Here is a 20,229-nt window from a genome sequence, read left to right on the forward strand (position 1 = left end):
ATCGGAGTCGTTGGTACGGTCCTGAACATCATCTGCGCCCTGGTTCTTTATCGTTTGCAGACTCACTCGGCAGCGTACGCGACGCTATTCATTTTATCTCTCGCCGATATAGGGGTTTCGATATCGACGTTTCTCTATCACGACATGGTTACTCTATCGAAACTGATCTATTACGCAGCGGCAATAGTATTCGAAGCCGACTTCGACGACGGCGCGTTCGTCATGTACGTTTTCGCCAACAACTGCTTGCAGCTGTTTTGGAGATGGCGAAATCTTTTAACGTTACTAATCTCTTTCGATCGTTTCATTCACGTGTACGCCCCTCTATGGTCGCGCAGAAATTGGAACGTTAAACACTGCATAATCTACGCCGTTTTGACATTTCTGAGCTTTTTGGGATTCCATCTGTTCTACGGATTTTACGCTTTCGTACGTGTCCCGGTCACAAACCCTTGTTATCGCGGTAAAGTCTTGGAAAAGAAAGTTCGAATGTTACGAAGGGCAGATCTGATATTTGTCATCAATATGATTCACCTTTACATTCCTTCAGCTTGTGTTACGATGTTTACCGTTCTACTCATTTGCAAGTTAGTAGATTACTCAAAACCCAAAGAAAAAGAAATAGCAAAGGCGCATGGTAAAAAGTCAATCGATGTCCAGAGTACTTCGATGATAATTTCAGCCGCCATCTTATTCCTATTTTGCAATTGTGCGCAAATGGCGATTGATATGATAGATCGATTTCCTAATATCCTCGGCTCCACTAAACCGAGGGATAATGCAGGTTGGAGAATATTTTGGACGGACATATACTTGCTCAATGAGTACTCGAATGCGATTAATTCCGCTATCAATTTCATCGTATATTGCGTAGTGAGTAAGAGATTCCGCTCCGCCGTATCTTGTCCTAAAATACTTAATCGCGCAGCCTGAGCAAAACGTCGAGAAGATTTTATAATGCAGGCGTTTAGAAAAATCCCGACGCCCCTACACTGTCCAGACGTTCGATCTTTCAATATTTGCAAAAACTCATAATACGACTGTTTGACTTCTACATCAATTCGACTTTATTACTTGATGTTCTTTCAGCCACTGGAAGTCGAAATTGGTTGTATAGAAACTGCTTATTTCCAATTAAGCCCAAATGCGTATGTGGCACCTCAACTCAAATATCGACGAGCCTCCGAGCGTCAAATACACGTTCACCCAAAAAAAAAAAAAAACTAAAGCTTACAGATGACTTAGTGATTTAAATATGTTTATCATAATCGGATAAAATGTTTGATAATTGAGAAACAAATATAATTCTATTCGTTATAGTATTATATACTACAAACACTATAGAAGATGATTATTCTGAAACAAATCGAAAAATGAAACGAGTATTATTTGATGGTTACAGAAGTCAAGATGGTATTTCGGATCAAGTATAAAAATATGGTAAATATGGTATTTCTGCGGGTATCGATCCGCAGTCCGGAACCACACCTGCAGGCAATTAATAAAGGCCAGACACTCTTCGAAAAAGTGTGTTCATTAAATGTATAATGTTAGTTCCCTTTAGCTGATTCCCAAATTAAACATGATAGAGTTCTGAACAGTGTATAGTGCAGGGATCAGTTTTTTCAAATGTGCTTAAATGTGTAATGCCCGGTGTTTTAGAACATTTTCGATTAAAAGTATCTCGGCTAAGTTCTGACCAGGAGAAGTCTGGATGATCACAAATCGGACAAACCGGCACGATAATGTCTAACGTGTGCAGGCTGCAGAATGACGCCGCCAGGTTAAAGTTGAAAACGGTTTATAGAACTGGCCCTGTTATTTTCTAAATCGATTTTTCTAAGATGATTTTTCGTTATCAATGGTTAGCTTCAACGGGGGGTCGTGTTTTCATTTCTCCACCAATCCTCGCGCTTCTCCGCTGTTTCTCATCTGAAATTGATAAGGTTCGATCAATAAACCGTTCAGATATTCAAGCAAAGCGTTGGATTGCCGTGCAAAGTGTCGTTTAATCACTCCATAGCCTAAAATTGGGTATAATGATGGCAAAACTGCTAATTTCTGATGGGTGCGGGGTCCAAGCTACCAGTTGAAACCTGCATCACGCTAAATGTATCATGTTTCGCGAGGATCTTGTAGGTTTTTTTATTCAAATTCGTTTGATACCAAAGTTTGAGATGACGATGGGTAGACGTCATGAACAGATATGATATCGGTGCACCACCAGGTGGCAGGACTATAGGTCTGTAATATAGTAGAAATTAGTTCAGTTTCATCTGGTATTTCGAATCCAACATATTGGGCTCGACTATAGTCGAACTAAACGAGGGGAATGTCAGTTTCAGTCGGAACGTGTTCTTTGATGGCCGATTGATGTACCACAAGAAAAAGATTCTTGAATATGAATTTTTAATGCACACATGACCGAGTCGTACGAGCGACAACTGGTTGGTTGTAATCAGCGACACCTGGTGGAACCATTTTTTTCACAAGGCCGCTGCTACTGGTCATATATTGATTACCTTGTCGAGTTCGGTTTTGGTTTCTTCCTCCAGTTTACGAATATCCTCGATTGTCAGTCCGTGCCACGAGTCTGTCCAGCAGTGAACCCTTCGGAAAAATTGGGTAAATCCCCTAAACAATGCCTGTTAATTAAAGAAAAGCGAAAGGATGATAGATCTTAATGTAGTGTATTTAGTGAAACCCTCCGTGGCGCTGACCTACATTTTCGTAATCTCAGCGAGACTGATTACGCAATTGAAATATATAATGACACATCAGCGCCACCTGTCGTATGATAACAGCATAACTATAGAAATTGACTGAGGGCCACCCGCTGCTTGATTTCGGCAAGACTAATCATGAGAAATTCAACACAAACTGTTGGAAAACACAATCGTTGGTAAGATTGTGGCGATTGTGAATTACGTGGTTAAAATGCGATTAATGAGTTTTGCTTTCGATCGCGTTCAACGGGCAGCTCTGTCTGGTATGAACAGAAACGGCTCTATTCCACAGATCGTGAAACTTACTTTCTTTATTAGAGATTCAACTTTCGGTTGCAATCCGAACCATTTGAACTTGTACGAGCACAGTTTGTACACACACATCGTCGGCATGGAATCCTGCAAATCAAAATATGAACAAAATTCCCATCGTTTTCATTTCTTGTGTTATTCTCCCCCATGAAACTACTGATTCACTTCACGGATATTTCGCGAGAGAAATAACACTATGAATCTACGTATTTGAACAGGAAATACTACAATATTTACAATATATCGATAATGACGAATTTTCCATGATTGGCTGGCTGACTAATAAGTACATAAGTTAGCTAGCTATAGAACCAAAATGTGCATTTATGCCGGTTTTAAAGTTGTTTAATTATCCATAAAACTGAAAGAGAGTCAGAATTAGTCCATGTTTCATTCATTTCGACCCGGTTATCAAATTCCTAACTGAAGGAGGAGCTGGGGTCGGATTCTGAGATTATTTCAAAACGGGACATCTTCGGGCGTTAGATTCGCAACATCGCCGACTCGATTGTGCGTCAGAGAGTTTCGCCATCAAAAAGTAAAATATCAACGTCGTTAATAAATAAAAATCCACAGTAGATTTGTGGAAAAAGTTTATTTTCTAACCGGTTCGAGGTTAATCGCAAACCTCATCTACAGAGTAATTAAAATAATAAAAATAAGGTTTAGAATTAACCTCGAAACCGTTAGAAAACAAACTTTTTCTACAAATCTACTGTGGGTCGTTATTCGTTAAACATACTGAAATTTATATCAGTTCACTATAGTCATCAATGTCATTATCGGTGGACAGACTCCGCAAATATTCGATACTTGTAGATGTACAATCGAACGCACCGCTAAATGTCACCGTAACGCCGACCGTACAGGGGTGACGTGTACACGCAATTCCGGTCAGGTGTATTGACAACTGGTCACCTGAAGTTTCAACCAGCTCACTATAGAATCAGGGATAAAGATAAACAGTTTTTGAAATAAGAAAAATAAACAACGTTTTTCCATTTTAGCATTGCAAAGCTTTTAAAGGTCGCTAAGGTAGGCATCCGATAATAGTGTGTGAGCGAATAAGGATAAAAAGGAGAAGAGTAAGAAGGAAACTGATTCCAGCGTTTGAGAGAACTCTTAGAGAAAGTAAAATAAGTGTGCACGTGATCATCGACTCATTATGATTCGAATGCATTTTTGGAGAAGGCCATTTTGCATGATGTGAAGGGTTCGAAAGTGAACGGATCTAAGGTTAATTACGAAAGGCCTCTTATAATGGTTTCTTTTCTCTTTCGTCGTCACATGGGACGTGGCAATGTAATCCGATATGCTTTGGCGTGGTCACTTGACAAGTGATACCTAACCTACTCACCGAATTTCCAATAGATGGCAAACTAGGAGTTTTTTCAAATGAAGACGTGACCTACTTTTGACCTCAAGATTTGGGTCACAGATTACTCCACATTCAAACTTTGTATACCAAACATTTTCTGATAGCTCTTACTACTATTGGCAGATGTTAGTTTTATGGGTCTTTATTCATCGAAGACGTATTCGGATCGATTTTGAAATTAAACTCAACACAAATAATGATTTATTCCCCACCTTGAATTCATAATCGGCAAAATAGTCCCACGCAAAAGGGAAATATCAAAGTTCGCCTTCGACGGAAAGTGATGTCGCGTCACTAAAAGCCGTCGGTCAAGCTGGGCGTGGCGTGCAGATGATCAGTAGTTGACCGCATTACTTCCGGCTGAAGATTCGTTTCGTTTCGGCTCTGAATCTGTCGTTCGTTAAACAATACAGAAAGTAATTGACGCTCGAGGCTAGAGGGGTCAGCACGTCGGTACCGAATTTCGATATGGTTTCAATGACTGCGGCTACGTTTGAATTCGGCGGCGTGAGTCTTACGAATTTCACTAGTAGGTTTATATACGGTTTCAGCGAAGTGGCCGACTGCAAAACGAGGAACGAAACGACGACGGCGATTGCCATTTTAGTGGCTTCGCGGTCGATGTTTCGGTGTTTGGAATAACGCGTCAGATTCGCGCGATTTTTGCCGACGTTGCGAAGCACGAAAATGAGAATCGCATCGAGCGCGAGTAGCAACAAAACCGGTAGTACATTCGTGAACAGAGACGTAAACATCGATTGGGCTTTGCGATAGAGTTTTGCAGTTGGTGATAACTTTGTTCTGTGCAATATTCTGACGCGAATCCCCGAGCATACTTCCGTGGCGTGACCAAAATTGCCAACACGTAACATCAAAGCAATCCCGAAAAAAGCGAATACAACGTATTTCAGGAATATACACGCGGATATACGTGGTTTAGTTATCTGGGCCTGCGCGAACAGCGGGAAAGCGATGCCTATTACCCGTTCGGTCGCTATCAGCACCGTCATCCAGTTCCTCGTCAGTTTAATCGAATTGTCCATTAAATGCATCGCGAAATAAAGCTCGTAAAAACCGACGAATCGTTCGTTTTTCCGCGGATTTCGTTCGAGATAGCGTCGAAGCGTCGCTCCGTAGACCGCGACGTTCAGCAGATGACGTAGGAACTCGCGAAAGAACTTCGAAACGAGAAACGAAATATCGGCGACGGCTAACGCTTTCAGCAGGAAAATCGACCTGTGTTGCGACGACTGACGTTTCAGGATCGTTATGTTCAGACTATTCAGGAAAATACCGACAACGATGATAATCGGCAGAAGGATGAGTCTTCGTACAAAAGCGCTCGAAATTTGAAGTTCATTACCGCATAATCGACCGGTATTGTTCGACATAGCTGTTACGCGGACAATAGGTAATTTGTCGTGGACGCAACACGGGGAATCGGAATACATTCGCCTAATATAATATGCGTTTCCCATCAAAGTGAAAATAGGCAGATCATATAAACATATATTGTCTCGGGGGTATGATTAAACCCGCGCAATAGGAAGGAATAGATTCAGTTTAATGAAGTTGCAGATTTTAGGAGGAAAATCAACAGTCTAGGCAAACCTCGGTTATCGTAGTTAGTCGACCATAGTCGAACTAAATGAAACCGAATGTCCGTTAGTCGGAACTATGGTCCGGAAATGGTCGACCACAGGATTCAGCGCGGTCGCTGTATTTCCGACCCATTTCCAAGATGGGCGACACTGTGAAACACGTTACGACCGAATTACAGTGCGTTCGGTTATAGTTCCGACCATTAGTCGACTAGCTACGGAAACCGAAGTTGGCCCTAGTAGCTACGTATACGTGGGGGTTAGATATGTTCGCAAACGGACACAACACATTGTCCTTTAAACCCGACGTGCACGACGCAAGACAACACGGAACAATGAGAGTGAGAAATGTTTCTGAGCGTTTCTTCGTGTCGTTTGCGTTTTAGGGAAACGGCAAACATAGTTTCGGGAACATTCTGGGATCAAACAAATTTGATTCCCTATTTCTATGTTTCCGTGTTCCTTGCGTCGTGTGCGTTGGCCTTTACAATTCTCAGTCCAAGACATCTGACCATTGGGGCGCACTCTTATTTTATTTTTGATAAATTTTGATAATCTTTTTTTTGAGAGGATGTCATCCTCGCTTGCCAGGGGTCCGGTATCACTCCCGAACTCGCTGCCACCAGCCCCCTGGCCTCACGAAGCGTGATTTCATTACTGGCGCTGTTGCGCATGACGTCATATATCGATTTGCGAAATACTTCCTTGTTCAGTGAAACGTTCGCTGATTGGTCCATTTAACGACTCCAACGACTCGTGAGGTCAAGATGTTCGGGGAACAGTTTTAGCGTAGTGGGTTCGAATCCCTTGACGGGTGAAGATGAGAGGATGTGTGCTACGTTATTTATAAATTAGGGCTAGACTGGTTGCCGGTCAATTCAATTCAATTCAATTATATATCGATATATTCAAAAGCAAAATCATTTCACTGATCCTTGCTGTCATATGATTTATAATATATTTCGTAATACAACTGTGTTATTTTCAAGGCGTCAATACAATTCCAAAGTTAGTTTTCTTGTTATTGTTAATCATTACGTTTGACCATAAATAGGACGTCAACATTTGATAAAAACACGTAGCGCTGTATAACCTAGAATAAACAAGCGTACTATAAGAGGGTGCATTTCTGGTACCGGTAATACTCACCTGCCAACCTGTGGCTAACGGACCGCGTCCAGTCGTCTTAGAATGATAAAAAGTTGGATCCTCTTCTTTCTTATAATCCTGAAAATTAAAGCCACATTCAGTAACGGGCTATTTCAATTCAAACTAAATTGTATTTCAAAGAGCCCCTGCACAATGTGCAGGACAAAACAGGTACCGATATGTGCAAGGCGATTGTTTGGTTTTAGAGAATTCTAGTTGTGGAGATTAAGGATCCGCCGTGTGTGAGGATCCGACACTCAGGTGTCGTCAGTAGCTATTCGGTTATCCGTGTTTATTAATTTCCCTTCTACATTTCGATTTAAATCGACTCTTTAAGATAATATCTATACTATACGCTATACTTGAAGAGTGCATTAAATGGGTTCGTTCGATGATATTTAAAATCGGGAGCCTAAAGTTCCAGTTTAAAGTTAAATGATGCAAGTGAACTAGCTCTACAAGTCCTGTATTCAGGTGGGAAAGCGCTGATGTTATACCAAGTGCCCTGGGTGAAATGAAAATTGCATGAACTTACATTTGGTTGAACCAAGCTATTGTTGGCAATATCGATGTCGACTATTTCTCTTTTGCCGATGAATTCATCTGGTATTTCGAAGACCTACAAAATTGTTATAAAAAAATGGGGATGTTTAAGTATAGGCGAATGAAGATAACTCCAAAATCAATTCAAATAGGACTTGCTTAGCTGATAAGACCGAAATCAAGGGACACAAACAAATCACCAGAATCGGCTCAAAATAATGACTGCCCATTTGCACGAATAACTCATCGGCTCAAGGGACAGTAGCCGCGATCACACGAGCATTTTTGGCACGGCCTAATTTGGCCCGGAACAACTGTTTACACGGGTGCCAAATGGGCCCCAGCCTGTTTGGCCCGGGCCAAATTTGGCCCGACCAAAAAGTCGGACCAGGCCCGAGCCATCTATGACAAATTATATTGCGTTTGAATTGCAACTGGCACCGGAAATGATCCACTTCGCTTTGTTTGAGCATTGTTTAGTATCGAGTGAATGGCCCGAGCCTGATCCGTGCTAATTTGGCCCGGACCAAATCGTCTCCGTGTGATCGCGGCTATTGATTGGCTCGAAATTAAACTCAAACAACTGACTAGTCAGCTACAAAAGAAATCTAGCGGGTTCAAGCGTGTGATCTGTGTGCATTTGTGGCCAGCACACAGATCACATTGTTCATTGGGGTTTGGTCCAGGACTCGCGAGATTTTCAAACAACACGGAAGTAACGTGTAATAAATGATGACTTGAATTGCATGACTACCTACCACCCCTCATTATTGTTGGAAAACTAAACGTTCGGCACTGACTAAAAATTAGTAATAACATTTTAGAAATGGCCAGAATTTTAACTTAGGTTCTATCTCATTTTTATTTTACAATTGCGATTGGTACAATTTTTTTTAAACGGCCGTTAAGGCTTCATGTTTCGTCTGCAATTCACTGCAAATAGTTACGCAACTACGCACATTTCAGTGTTTTTGGCAGCTGTACACTCAATCGGCACCGTTCGTGACTAGCTTCACTGCGGAATTATCATTAATTAACATCGCCATATCACATCATCAACTTATATTGTGCCTTAAAACCCTTACAGCCGAAATAATTGAAATGTACACACGATTTCTATCATTGAAAATTGAGAGAGTGGCCATGTTTGTGTTTGCTGCTTCGCGTAAATCCCGCGCGGTGGCGCAACCGCGCGGAGTGGGGCCGATACGTCTAGTCCTAGACTCAGTCCGATTAGTCGAAGGCACAAGTGACTCAGGTAAACTACAGCGTCAGCTCAAAAGGAGTCTTTTATTGATGAAAAGGTAATTCTAAACTAGTAACCTAAATTAATAAGTTAACAGGAACGCAGCTTAAAGTAACTAAGATAAGAAGACACGCGAGACCAATGCTGATGATTACAATGACCCATACGATGAGACATGTTTGAGAAACCGGATTCAGGGACCAAGGACCGAGATTAATATACGTTATTAAGAAGGAAACTTACATTTTCTTTAGTACCGTCGTCGTTATCGAAGTGAAGAGTATCGACGATGAACAAGAAACCGTCCTTCATGTACGGATTCTGCAACAATACGTGAAAGTCTAAATGAATGATGCATTGATTTTGTAATCGACTTTTGCCTTATCTTATGTGAATACCAGTACGACATGAAAAATGTAAATCGCTTGCACTATGCCTGAATGAGATTAATGTAACTCCCGAAACAGTTCAATCGCTACAATGAATATATTTACTCACTAGAAAATGGGATCCGTGCTGTTTTTGCTGCTATGGATTATAAACGATCTGAATTCGCTCCCAAATATCTACTTCCTAATTCCCTCAACTTCCCTCAACCTTGGGCGCCATTCGGGGCCTCTTAAAACCCATTGAGCGTCTAGCAGGTTCGACGTTTCTCGTATCCTCCGACCGACTGAGTGCCATTCGGGGTATTATCAGCAGACCCAAGGGTTCTTCCCAAATAAAGGGAAGCTTTATATAAGACACCATCGACCAATCAGTTAGGGGCTCTTGCTACCAATCAAACCAATGAAACCTTGTTTGACGGGACCAGTTTTGGAGTGACACACCGCTACTACCGGGGTTCGGGCCCTTCAAATACGGATTAACGAAAGATCTGTCGATATCTGAAATCTCCCGAGGGAGAATGCATGGGTGGAAAATTGATTGAACGCAAATAATACCGAAAGCGATGTTTTGCATTTTGGGTATGCGTTCCAGGCCTCTTCGAGTATTTCAAGCGAACCCGTAGGAGCCAACGTTCGAATAAAACGCGGTACTTTCCTGAAACGATAGAAAGATTTGCAAATATAAAATCAAAGTGGGAAAACACGCGATTCTAAGACTGCAATAAATAATTCAGGGTCTTTGGTAAATAAGGTTTCGTTTGATAATGTTATCTAACAGAACCCACTAGTTTTTTCATCCCCATGATTACGATATATGTTATATTTGGTTAGTCATCAGCTCTGACCGTTAAATCGCAATGATAGTTTCTATATCCTCTTTATAACGTATATGTAAAATATATTATGTATGCGAGCACCAATTCAATACAATAATATAACAATAATTCAACACCTTGTAGTCCTATTTTCGGTCTTAATTCCCGGTGTTCAACTAAAAGAACCGGAATGAAAAGTATTCGTTAACCGAAAGTTCGTTAGTTTTCATTTATCTTCAATCTTTAATCATATCTTTCGGTTTTTCAACCGTTTGTCTGACATTATTGTCGACGAACCGCGAATTCTAAGTTATCATGTCCTAACAACATTTGAAAAAGTTCTAAAAACCTTCAAAAAACGGTCACACGCCATCCTCCCTCGGCGGGGATTCGAACCTGATGGCATTGCTACACTCAGCCGCGGCACGAACCCCTGCCGCAGTAGACCGTGTGCGCAGGTACATGCGCAGCTTTGCCACACGAAAACTTGCGGCACCAATCAGATTGCTCGTTGTATAATCGCTGAGACAAATTTGGCACGGACGAACTATAAATTTGAAAACCCGGTTTAAAATAAAACGGGATATCTGATTGGCTAATAATGACATCATCTAAGCTGCGCGTGTAGCTGCGCACACGGTCTAATGCGGCAGGGTTTCGTACCGTGGCAATCACCACGATACCGTCAGGTTCGAGTCCCTGCCGGAGGAACATCAGGTTTGAATCCCTGCCGCGGGGAGGATGTCATATGCAAGTTCTATGGAGCGTCGTTGCACGGTTTACTGTCCTGACCTCACTTCTCACAGGCTACCGCCCGCGCCCGAACACCCCCCCCCCCCTCGGGAGGATAAGGAGCTCTAAAAGGCACGTACGTTTGCAAATGGAGAATCTTGTAGGTGTATTGTCCCTCGTTACTGGGTTCATTCTTCACGACTTCGTATCCTTCACCGCCTCCGGTCTCCAATTTGTTCGATTCTGATATCGTGTAGAGTCTTGCGATTTCGTGCTGAAAATAAACGCTCGATATCAATATGGATAAACATCTTTTGCTTATTACAATTGCTGGTCGCAAAATACTCGAGTATTGAGGTCCCCGTGCAACCAAATATACCGCTAGATGGCGTGCGTATCAATATTTCGACATTTTCATTCATTTTCAGTTAACTTTCTTTCAGATTTCTAGCGTTCCGCATAATAAATCCCTTGATATTTGGGATTCCAATATAGTTCGTCTTGTTCATCGCTTGTTGAGAAATTATGGATTAAGACTTTCTTTTTCTACTTCATATATGTAATGTAATATGTAGTTCTTATCATGCATAGTACGTTGTCAATCGTCTATGACAAATAAATATCTGATCCAATATTTCAACTTAGGAAATACAGCCGCAAGACGTAGTCGACGTTTCATCTCCTGCATAGGATTCGATTTTCATTTTATGTTTACCACATGGCGTGTCAGGCCCCAATATGGTGTGACGAGCCTCAGGGGCTTGTGACGCCATATGCAGCAGGTCAAGATAAGATTGCCCTAGATGGAATTTTGGAGAAATGGAAAATGCGAGTGTCGCCGACTGAATTCACACTAGCTAACCACTCGCTTGCCACAAGCGGAATCCTCGACTGCTACGGAGTCGTTTTTTTTCATCGAGGCCTATCTGATGATATTTGGACTCGGCAGTTTGAAAATCCAGTTTCATGTTGATCTAAAATTGAAACTGAATTCATTTCAGCTTATGTATAACCGACTGATAAAATGGTATTCAAAATCATTCGAAAATTCGAGAGTTTGAATCTCTACCACAGCATAGAATTGATATTGTATGCAATGCTGGGTAATTTTCGATTTTGATTCATTCATTATCGTGACGTGTGCAATATAAATAGATATGATTTATCGTATTTATTCCATTTACTTAATTGGCCATATATGGTAAATTATCAATTGGACATACGGGTCAATTACCAGTACCCAGCCCCAGTTGGTATGAAATTGGCAACAATAGGTCTTTTTAGAGAATGCATATATACAAAAATTTACAATAAGTCATGTAAGTAAAAGTGAATTACTGCTTGTCCACGCATTCGTGAGAAAAATTAGCAAATTGTAATTGGAAATTCGACATTTGTACGTTGGTATGGTGTACCTAATGACGGGTGGCCAAAATTTTCTCGACTAGTAATTACGTAGGAACCGAAAAGAAATGAAACGGTGCACCATGTCGCGACGGCTTCTGTCAATCCGGGGATATTGAATTGTATGTGTATCGATTAAAGACGTGTTTAGAAGCGTTAAGCACACGCGGCACGTGTCGGATTTAGGTTTTGCGAACAGCCGTTTCTAGACTGGGCTATTCAAATGCGCATTGATCGTAAAATCCGGAATCAGATGAATATTTGTATCCGCAATCGAATAAGTATCATTGCGGTCGTATACGATTTGATAACATGTAACCTTACTTTCTTTTGAAATGCCGTTCATGTATAAATGTACAGTTAAGTCAAGCCTTGGCTAGCCTAAGCCAATCCTATCCATATGACACTGATTAAGGGAGCATCTCAAAATTTCGATAGTTACTTCAATTAGAATAACTCGCGGAAAGGGGGGGGGGTTGGTGGAGGCCTACCGCGGATTCATCACGACTGTGGGGTGTTAAACCAATTAGACAGTTATTCTAATTGGCGGAACTATTGAAATTTTGAGATGCTCCCTAAGAATGATAGCTCTGTTGAGTCTTTGGGATGTAATTATGAAGTTTTTAACTCACCTCATCCACTGTCATCGGCAGACGTATTCGGCTGCAAGAAAACATGGACAGATCAGAAGCGATATTAGATGATCTCATAGCTCATCTCAGCAGACTTGACATATTGGGGTAAATGTATCGTTTTATGAGAGTACCGATATTGACCCCCTCTAGCCCAGTCACGAGTTCTTAGGTGGTCTAAAATGTATACAAATCGGTCATCCTTATTACCGAGATGACGTATTTTACCGAGATCAACCGAGATGAAATGAAATATAACATATTTATTTATTCCTTATCGATTTTAACAATTGAAATCATATTATATCGGTAATAAATGCCGTTAGATTCAGTTGGATTTTGGCGAATCTGTTTTCCGATGAAAAAGTTGGCGAAAATGTTAAGCAAGCAGTGACATTAGAAATGACGGATTTATATAACGGGCTTTGACATGTATGTAGGTTTATTCGTTAAGAGAAATTGCCCAGGACGAAACACAAAATATCATCGGCCGGGGTGTCAACAATTTTACTCTCTTATCGATCAACCGCTAAATAAAACGTCACAGATAAGTCAATACAAAAGAAACATAAACACCTACTATTCTACAATGATCGACGCATCTTCTAGGTAAGGTGCCATATCATCGTATTTCGTCGGCATCTTGGTTGGTTTAGTTACTTATAGCCTGTGTGTAGACTTCTCGGAACTAGAGTTTTTGGGTGAGGTTATTTCGACGCCTGTGCCCTACTGTGCGCGTGCTGGTTATAATCGGCAGCTTAAACCCATGTCAGGCGACGTGGTGCTTAAGGTGCGTGGTGCTTACATATATATAGGCCTACGCAATATCGTATTAAAGTCTATATACGGTATATATTGAGAGGAAAGCGCTGGTTTTGTGAACATGCGGGTCATATATAAAAAAAACGTGCCTGCTTCGGGTAACAAATGCTATGACCTTATACACACGACTTCAAACGCACAAAAGACCGTCGATCGTACGAAGCTTTTTAACCAGAATACCCCACTCTGGTCGTTTCCTTAACTTAAAACTCTCAATTCTATATTCCACCTTGCGACAGCCCACGCAGAAGGCTAAATTTTCGCTTTTTAGAATTGTGCTTGTTAAAACGATTTGTAACAACTGGCTTTTTGTCGCATTTCAATTCTAATTCCATTGTGACTGTTGAATAAACAAATCCTGCATTAACATATAGATGGGGATGTAGAAACTGCTAGGATCTGGAGGGTTATAATCGTAATGTAATAATAATATGGTTATATAACAAAACATCAAAACATACAATAAGAAATAAATAGATATAAATAGTATCGCAGTTATTCAAAGGAATCAATAATTATGTGTTTTTCATTTACAATAAATATGCGGTAAAGAGAATCAATTAATATATTATTACAATGATTAGTCTAGCAAAAACAAACAGTTAACATCAACAGTTCAAAGCAAAATTTGAATCAATGATATGTACCGAGTAGCCTAGCCAGATTTAAATGACTTGGACGTTACAGGACAAGTATCATCAATGGAGGTTCATACAAAATATTTTCCATATTATCAGTGAGGATATAACAATCGCACTATGTTCCAAATTTTAATCAATTTTTATATCACACTTGGACAAGAATCGTATAAGGTGATGTTTTAAATCACCATCAGTGGTAATTACCAAAGCCTTGTATTTCAGAACATTTGGCGAACGCCAGAAAAAAAGAGGGAAAGTGTAACTTGCGTTCTTTTCGTAATGAATTGCATTCGAGTAAAACATGGAATTCGTCACCTATTTCTGCTATACCACATGGGGTCAAATCAATAGACTATTAATTAATAGATGGTTAACCTATATAGTACTACTCGTCTCGTAGTATTCTGACAGGAGCTCTCTTAAGAAAATGTATGTATATATGAGAGATGTTAGAAAAATGATGTCAAACAGTAATACAAAATACAGAATCCTAATATCATCTCGGAAATTTTCAATTAATAGTCCCTCAATTTAAGCATAACCGTGCACTTCGTTGGTTGAATGGAGGGGCTTTTCAAATGAACGTACGGTTGGTGTGGTCAATATAGAAAGTACGAAGATCGAACGAGGACGAGGGGCCTAAAAACGGCTGGGGCAGAATTTACTGTTAGTTATTTGAATGATAGGCTTTGTACCATTGACGGGTAAGATGGGGTTAGGGGAGGTGTGGGGTTGGTTCCAAGAACTCTAAACATGTGAAGCATTTAGATTCATTTCCCGGCCAATCAATGAATGATTTTCGTTAGCAGAAAATAACAGGATTCTGCATTTATGCGCCGTCCATTGGACGGGTATTCAGCTAGTCTATTCTAAACCTGGTTAACACGGCTACTCTACGAATCTTTCTCACTCTGATGAACGGCGGATTCGTTATCTGGCACACCCGAGCAGTGACATAGTACAATCTTGCCTCCTTGTCTTGGTAGTAAACCTTGCCGCCTTCGGCCAGCATGTCTCAATTGGAATTTTGGAATTTTGAAATTTGCCATATATATGAAATAGAGATCGTAAAGTTGTAAGTTTCTAATAGCAGGCTCGGCAGACTCCCCCAGCAACGCGCATACTTGCACGCCAAGTACGTAGCGTCGCGCTCGTCGGAGTCTAGAGATGAGGTTCGAATCCCTGTCGAGAGAGGCTACAGTCGCCCTCAGGGTAGCAAAATGAGTTGCATTTTGATTTAATTTTGGTGCTCTTTCAGTCAGTTTCCCTCAAATCTTTCAAGTAGCAAATTTCTTGTCCATGGCTGAGATCTGATCGCTGAAATCTTACTATGCCAGACCCCAGTAAGCAGCTTCGGTAGCTCTGTGAGATAAGGCACGATGTTGTTGCATCCACTATCAGTACTGGGTGACAAGCGGGTTCAAGTCCTCTGGCTACTTACAGTGCGCGGGCAACAATTCAAAGGCCGTCCCGTCGTGAGGTTAAATGGATAAACCAATAGGGTTAGTCTTGGGAAACCAAGATCCAAGCAGCCAACAAACAACCAGACCCCCGCGGTTGCAAGCGAGGACACCTTAAATTCAAGATTTGCGTCGTAGGCTTCGACAGGAAACCTGAAGCGGGGCATTGATTATGGAACGCCGGAGGGAAATCCTAAAAACAGGATCCAAGAATTTTATTGCTGGTGGTTTGTGCCCGGACACGGCGCTGGTGTATACGCGTAGTGCCAACCTGTGATATAACAAATCTATCGAACAAGCAGGAAGTTTCTAGCTTGAATCAGTGCCCGGTATTTCGAAAATAGCATCTATATACAAAGGACACGATGGTTAACAACAAAATACTTACAAAGGAGGAAGGTTTGCTTATATCATATCTCCATATTTCGCTGTATTGCGTCCTTGTATATACACGGAATTTCGGTCGTCTGTTCGATGTGATCAGTGACAGGCGGAAGAAAATGACTGCGTCTAAACTTCTAATTATCGTGGTTGCGATACTACTGTGCCGCTGCGGTTACATATCGGAAACTATCGATACAATCGAAACAACGCCGTGGAGTTCAGAAAGTAATTTAGTGGATTATCAGAAATACCGGTCACTCGGCGGTAGTCTGACGCCGCATTCTGGAATACACGACGAGAACCTCAGCAGGCGTTTTTATTACGGTTGTCCGTCAGTGTGTCGCTGTTATTATATACCTTTCAAGCATGTCATTCGTCGGTAAGTTGAAACCTATTTTTTGTATCAATTATCAAAGTAGGGTGTATCTAGGTCTAAAATCGAAAGGTGGCGTCCAATAGTAAAGTGAAGCAAAGCTTGAAAAAATCATATGGAGCAAAAGGGGATGCGCTGGGTACTGGGGATACCCAACAGTGACATCCGAAGGAAAGCCCATTAAATTTGGAGTTACTAGCGATCACTCTCTTTAAACACATAAATGCCAACCCCAATCCGATGGTAGATAAGCCTAGACTAGATAAGCCCCGACTAGATATATTGCAATTTAAGTGAAACCTATCACGAGATTAAATCAATTTTTGAAAAATACCGATAGCGCCTAAACATATTTTCCAGGTATGGTATCGCTAACTGCATGAATGAAGGACTCACGAAGTTCCCCCGAATAAAAGATAACATAAATATGCTTTACTTATCGAAGAATAGGATAAAGAGCATAAAACCGTTGCGCCGATTACCGAGGTTGTTTGTGTTAAAGATAGCGGAAAACGCATTGAGTTCACTGGTTGGACGAAAGTCGTTTCATTATCTACCGAATCTGATGGTGCTCGATGTTTCATGTAATCCAGTACGGTTTATTGACAAACATGTTTTTTTGAAAAGTAAGCAGCTGAAATGGTTCGCTTACAATTTTTTTATGACACGACGTAATACCTTGCTTATACAGAAAGCGTGTCCTACAAAGCACACTGTCAAAGATATTCATAATCTGTTTTATTCTTTGCAAAATTGTGTTCTCTTGAAATATCTATATCTACGGGCTGTGTGGCGGTTTGAATCAATTTCGTTGACTATGTCGATAGCGAAATATTTACCTGTGCACAATTTGAAGCTTTTAAGTATCATGTTCAACCGAATACCCGAAATAGATATAGGTTTTTTTCATAGGTTCAAAAGTTTGCAAATCCTGGAATTGAATTATTGCGAAACGAATTTCAAAAAGTATCAATTCAAAGCACTCGTTCATCTTCGCGAAATAGATTTAACACAGAACAACATCCGGAATTTGAATCTCACTGAATTCATGATATCCCACCCAAAAATATCGGTGTTCAGATCAAAAAATTCTCCAGGTTTAGCGTGCTTCGATAATCGCACGTCATTTGGTAAAAACAACAAACTGACTGTACTAAAAATGTTATGTAGTGTTACTGGACGGTTTTCCGGGTCGCCGTGTAACGGGTCTTTACTGCGTGGTTATTATGACAGAAATTTCTACTTGAGAAAGGATATAAGGAACCTGCGGAAATTGCGTCGTTTATTGATAACATTAACTAGTCCTTACGTTTTCTTATGCCTGAAGTCATTCGATCTGTTACCCGAATCTATGCTTGCCATCGTAATACGCAATCTAGCAGGGCCGTTTGTTAATTATTTAGACGAACGATTGCTTCAAATCGCGTGTAAAAGCCTGATGTGGCAGAGGGTGTTTTATGAACTATCATGGCTGCAACTGACTGGAACGTTTATTGGCAACTGTCCTAGTTATGTAATCCGTCACATCCTAAGCCGGGTTCCCTCGATAAAGATACTTGAACTCTCCCGAAACGGAATCAAACATTTGGACAGAAACACGTTTGAAGCAACCCCTAACTTAATGTTTTTGAGGCTAAGGTATAACAGACTGACAATGATTCAACCAGGTCTGTTAAAACCGCTGATAAACCTACGCACTTTGGATTTAGCATCGAATCAGCTAAAGACGTTCGATCCTACTGAAATCAAGAATTTGAGACGTTTTAAAACCATTTTTCTTCTCGATAACAACTTCGAATGCGATTGTCAATTGAGAAAGTTGCGTGATTGGCTTATAGAGTTACCAAGTCATAGAAACAAGAAGCATTACCTTTACGGCGTTTGGGCGGCGGCCGTGCACCGTACAACCACTTTCAAACTTATATGTGCTTCACCCGGAAAACTGGCCGGAGTTCCTGTCGCAGACTTTAAGTTAGATTGGATAGAATGTGACAACCATAAAGATATAATCATTTCTCTTTCGACTTTATGCGTCGCTGCTATTATAATGGTTATTGGACGAATTGTTGCCAAAAGCCGATGGTCAATTTACTATTGGTGGATGGTAAAAATCAATCGATTGCTACCGAAACTATTACGTATAACAACGGTTGACCGTTCTGATAATTTGAAGTTTGATGGATTTTTAAGCCACAGCATGGAAGACCTTCAATTTGTCTATTTAGATTTTATACCAGAGATAGAAAAATCCAAACATTTCGCTTCGAAGTTCTGCGTCGAGTTTCGAGATTTTACGCTCGGTGGCTACATACAACAGAACATCGCCGATGCTGTTTACGGGTCTCGGTGGGTCGTGTTTCTGTTGACCGAATCATTCGTCAAAGAAAGATGGACGGAATTTGTGATAAGCATGGCGGCGACCCGGTGCGTGGAGGAGGGCAATAACATCATACTCGTGCTCGATATCGATCATATACCCGAATCGCGCATGCCCGAATCCTTGCAGACGATTTTTTCAAATATCGTTTACATGAAATACCCGCGAGACGTTAAAGCCCGTTCTACGTTTTGGAAAAGAGTTCGTCTTACCCTGATCGGTAAGCAGAAAAGATTCATACAACCAGCCAATATGTTTCGATCTAACCGCTAATCGATCAACATTACTCGTACATATTTCAACATAATGTACAAACAATGTGATTCTGCGTGGTCTATGCCTCACCCCGCCATTCCCCCTCCCCACCCCTAAGGCTACGGAAAAAAACGCTCCGTTGTTTACAACAACTGATCGTCGACTTCACCAGCGCGCAGGGCTTGGTCTCACAGGCATACATAATAACCACGTATTAACACTAATTTCAACTCACTCGGTTAAAACCCGTTCAAATCTGTAAAACTAGGCCAAAGTTATTAGAAGAATTATGGTCCTACATTAGACGAATCATGATCTGTTGAATTGTACCATTGAGTGTGTTGAATATATTCAAAAATTATATTGTATGAATTTATAAATATGACCTAAAGATGAAAGATACGTATTTCTTTTTACTTGTTTGTCAAAAATATGATTTCGGGTATAATCTTTGTATATGCAAGTGGGTCCATCCATGATGGGCATTGTACATATATGTGTATAAATAAGAGATGAACTTATGTATAAACCAAGGAATATTTCATATGATGTATTATTTTGTATTCGGGAATGAAAATAAATCAAGAAATCTGACTGTAGTTGAAATGAGTATTCGTGCAATTTGCTTTTGGTGTAATCTTTCGTCGAAAAAAACCGAATCAGTTTCTCACTCGGTATCTTGTCGGACTTTTTGTGTGGATTCTTAAGAGCGTATTTTGCCGATGTACGTATGAACCATAGCCTAGAAGAACGCGCTCCTTTGTAGAAGCTTAAACTGCGAGACATGAAGGCTGTTGTTGGCCTAGAATGCTGAGGGCTCAGGTTGCATTCTCTCAGATTCGAACCTCTGATGGTTTGAACGCCTCTATTCGAAACATGTCCGAACAATTTGTCCGACAAAACTTTTCTTCTCATTATTTTTGTTGAAATTCGTTGATCTAGTACTAACAATCTATATTTGCATAAAATATTACAAACATTTTAAGTTTT

The 20,229-nt window shown here is 40.7% G+C and overlaps 2 protein-coding genes across 3 annotated transcripts; one reads left to right on the forward strand and one right to left on the reverse strand.

Moving 5' to 3' along the window:
* Positions 1 to 1,360: 1,360 nt before the first annotated feature.
* On the reverse strand, positions 1,361 to 13,641 carry LOC141912353 (phosphatidylinositol transfer protein alpha isoform-like). 2 transcript variants are annotated; one of them, XM_074803605.1, is made up of 10 exons: positions 13,508 to 13,641; positions 12,928 to 12,958; positions 11,032 to 11,165; positions 9,900 to 9,999; positions 9,199 to 9,276; positions 7,702 to 7,785; positions 7,167 to 7,244; positions 3,033 to 3,125; positions 2,523 to 2,645; positions 1,361 to 1,932 (listed from the first exon to the last, which is right to left on the reverse strand). In XM_074803605.1, the coding sequence occupies exons 1-10, from the start codon at positions 13,567 to 13,569 to the stop codon at positions 1,891 to 1,893; spliced, it is 825 nt and encodes a 274-aa protein (XP_074659706.1). In that variant the 5' UTR covers positions 13,570 to 13,641; the 3' UTR covers positions 1,361 to 1,890. The 2 variants fall into 2 exon arrangements, with proteins under 2 accessions (XP_074659706.1, XP_074659707.1); XM_074803606.1 differs by lacking the exon at positions 9,199 to 9,276.
* Positions 13,642 to 18,140: 4,499 nt separating this feature from the next.
* Positions 18,141 to 19,675, forward strand: LOC141912350 (toll-like receptor 2). Its single transcript, XM_074803602.1, has one exon. The coding sequence runs from the start codon at positions 18,229 to 18,231 to the stop codon at positions 19,255 to 19,257; it is 1,029 nt and encodes a 342-aa protein (XP_074659703.1). The 5' UTR covers positions 18,141 to 18,228; the 3' UTR covers positions 19,258 to 19,675.
* Positions 19,676 to 20,229: the final 554 nt, after the last annotated feature.

Source organism: Tubulanus polymorphus, chromosome 10 (genome assembly GCF_964204645.1).
Source record: "Tubulanus polymorphus chromosome 10, tnTubPoly1.2, whole genome shotgun sequence".
Classification (NCBI taxonomy): Eukaryota; Metazoa; Nemertea; class Palaeonemertea; order Tubulaniformes; family Tubulanidae; genus Tubulanus; species Tubulanus polymorphus.